The 2,450-nt window shown below is 38.8% G+C and overlaps 1 protein-coding gene across 1 annotated transcript; it reads right to left on the bottom strand.

Moving 5' to 3' along the window:
• Window positions 1-589: 589 nt before the first annotated feature.
• Window positions 590-2,134, bottom strand: LOC108820198 (uncharacterized). The gene is made up of 5 exons (XM_018593174.1): window positions 1,839-2,134; window positions 1,639-1,765; window positions 1,244-1,546; window positions 952-1,164; window positions 590-877 (listed from the first exon to the last, which is right to left on the bottom strand). Exons 1-5 carry the CDS (start codon window positions 2,132-2,134, stop codon window positions 590-592), a joined length of 1,227 nt encoding a protein of 408 aa, XP_018448676.1.
• Between the last annotated feature and the right edge of the window lie 316 nt (window positions 2,135-2,450).

Here is a 2,450-nt window from a genome sequence, read left to right as displayed (position 1 = left end):
ACATATTATTTACAAGGGCCTTTTTTGTTATAAATTCGTTGTACAAAGGGGTTTTACGACGAATTTACCTCAAAAGACGTTTCGTTGTTAATCGTCTGTCGTAAAGGAAGATTCGTTATAAACGCCACGTAACATTTACGAGTAAATGCTTTCGTCGTAAACGAGAAGGAAAGCTTTCGTCGTAATTTCCACGTAAAATTTCGTTGTAACTAACTCGTAAATGTTCGTCGTAAAGGAGTTGTAAACTTTTCGATGTAAAATACACGTAAACTTTCGATGTAAATTCGTTGTAAAATTTATGAGGACTTTACATGTCTGTGGTTGTAAACTCGATGTAAATGTTTACAATGTATTTACTACTTCTTCGATGTAAATTCGTTGTAAAGTTTACAACGAATTTACATCGTTTGTTTATTTATTATATTAATTTCATTTGTTATTTTATTATTATTTATAATAAAATTGGAAATTAAAAAATTAAAATTTCAAATAATAAAAAAACAATTGTTTAGAAAACAAATATTTCATAAATAAAATTTAAGTTTTAATATTTTACAAAAAGAAATTATAAAAAAAAACTACGGGAACGTTACATCATCGAAGTAGTCGGTCCCGCTGGATCGGTAAATTCGGAGTCCCGTTGTTGCATCCCGAGAGCTTCTCGTCTGGCCGCCAACGCTCTCTGCATGTTTGGGTTTCCCACCGTCATAACATCCAATAGGTTCTCGAGAGAGTCCAAACGCTCCTGCTGGCTATCCAATCGAGCTTGCATCTGAGAAGTCTCTTGGTCCCGTCTTGAAGAGTTTGACGAAGTCGCCCTTGCGGCTTCGTTAACAGAACCTATTCCCACCGTCCGTCCCTTCTTTCTTGGAGCGACCTACAAAAAATAATATTAAATAGTTAATATTGTTGAAATAGTCAAATTAATTTAAACTAGGTTTTAAATTTTACTTCTTCGAAGATCCTGTCGACCTCTTCCGTCGACAATTTGACGGGTAACCCATCTGGAGACTGCTGGGTGAGTTGCGTCTCCCGCTCTTCAATCCGAGCAGCCACACTGTTGAAGAGCTTCTCGGATGTAGGATCAACAAAAGTTCCGTCCGGTGTGGCGTGAGTCATCTTGAAGATGTCGGACAAAGATGACAAAACTCTGGTCTTCTCAAACTACAAAACAATAATAATAAAATATTAAATATTGAAATTCAAATTTATTAATAAAATAAATATTACAACTAAAACTTACAACTTCGAGACGGATCCCGGCATGAGGTTTTTGCCCGGTTCTATGAACCATATGCAAATTCCCGTCTTTATCCTTGGTCCTACGGGAAGCAGAGCAGGAGTTGGCCTTCCGGATCGAGCTGGTTTGCTTCCAAAAGGCGATGAGGCCTTCCCATACATCCTTGGTGACCCCAGTGGGCTTCCCGTCATAGCCGTAGATCTCCCACTTGTCCTTCCAATCTGAGACCGTGTTGGTAAGGCGGGTCTTGCCTTTGCCTCGAATTCCTTCTTCACCCTTTCGGTGATTCCTAAGGACCAGTGCCACCTTTGCTGAAACAGAAAAATTATAAAACCATTAATAATTAATAATTAATAAAATAATAAAATTAAATATTAAAAAGAAAATTGAAAAATTACCGTAAACTGTTTAAACCAAGTGGTCTTGACGTGATCTGGAGTCAAGCTCCAGTTTGGATAAGCTCCGTCTAAGTATCCCTTTATCGTCTGTGAAACGCTCCGGGAAACACGGTTGTTGGCCCCAAACCTGCAAATTGAACCAACTTGTTAATTAAAAATATAAAAATGATTTGAAATTTTAAAATTATAAATGTACTTACCAATAAGTACCCGGCGGTCTATCGGGGTCGAAAAAACATCCAAACTCTGGTGCATGAGGAGGCACCCGCAAGTCTGGATGAACACCTGCTTCTGGGACGGGCTGCTGCGGAGCTGCTAGTGGAGGAGGTGGAGGTGGAGCCATCTGAGGTGCGGGAGGAGGAGGACTCCAAACTCTCTGAGATGTCTGAGAGTCCGGAACGGCATCAGAAGATGTTCGGCCGCCGGAAGAAGATGTCCCGACACCGTCGCCAAACATCTCATCATAAGTCGGTGGTGGTTTTTTCCTAGGAGCCATCTAAATTATTTTTAAAAAAGGATTAATTAAAAATCACAACACTATTAATTAATTATTTTTTGAAAAAGATTCCCTATACTAACCACCTAAACTAATTCCCTAAACTAATTCTCTAAACTAATTCCCTATACTAACCACCTAAACTAATTATTAGAAAAAAATAACTAGAGAGAGAGAGAGTGTGTGTGTGTGGTTTGTGAGGAATGAACGAGGAAGCCTCGTTCAGAGGCGTCGAATATATATAGAAAACACCTTCCTCGTAAATTCGTCGTAAATTTACGAGGAATTTACCAGGCACGCTTTTTTGGGTTTACGA

This window comes from Raphanus sativus, chromosome 8, assembly GCF_000801105.2.
Source record: "Raphanus sativus cultivar WK10039 chromosome 8, ASM80110v3, whole genome shotgun sequence".
Taxonomy (NCBI): Eukaryota; Viridiplantae; Streptophyta; class Magnoliopsida; order Brassicales; family Brassicaceae; genus Raphanus; species Raphanus sativus.
This window is presented reverse-complemented; position numbering and strand designations above follow the sequence as displayed.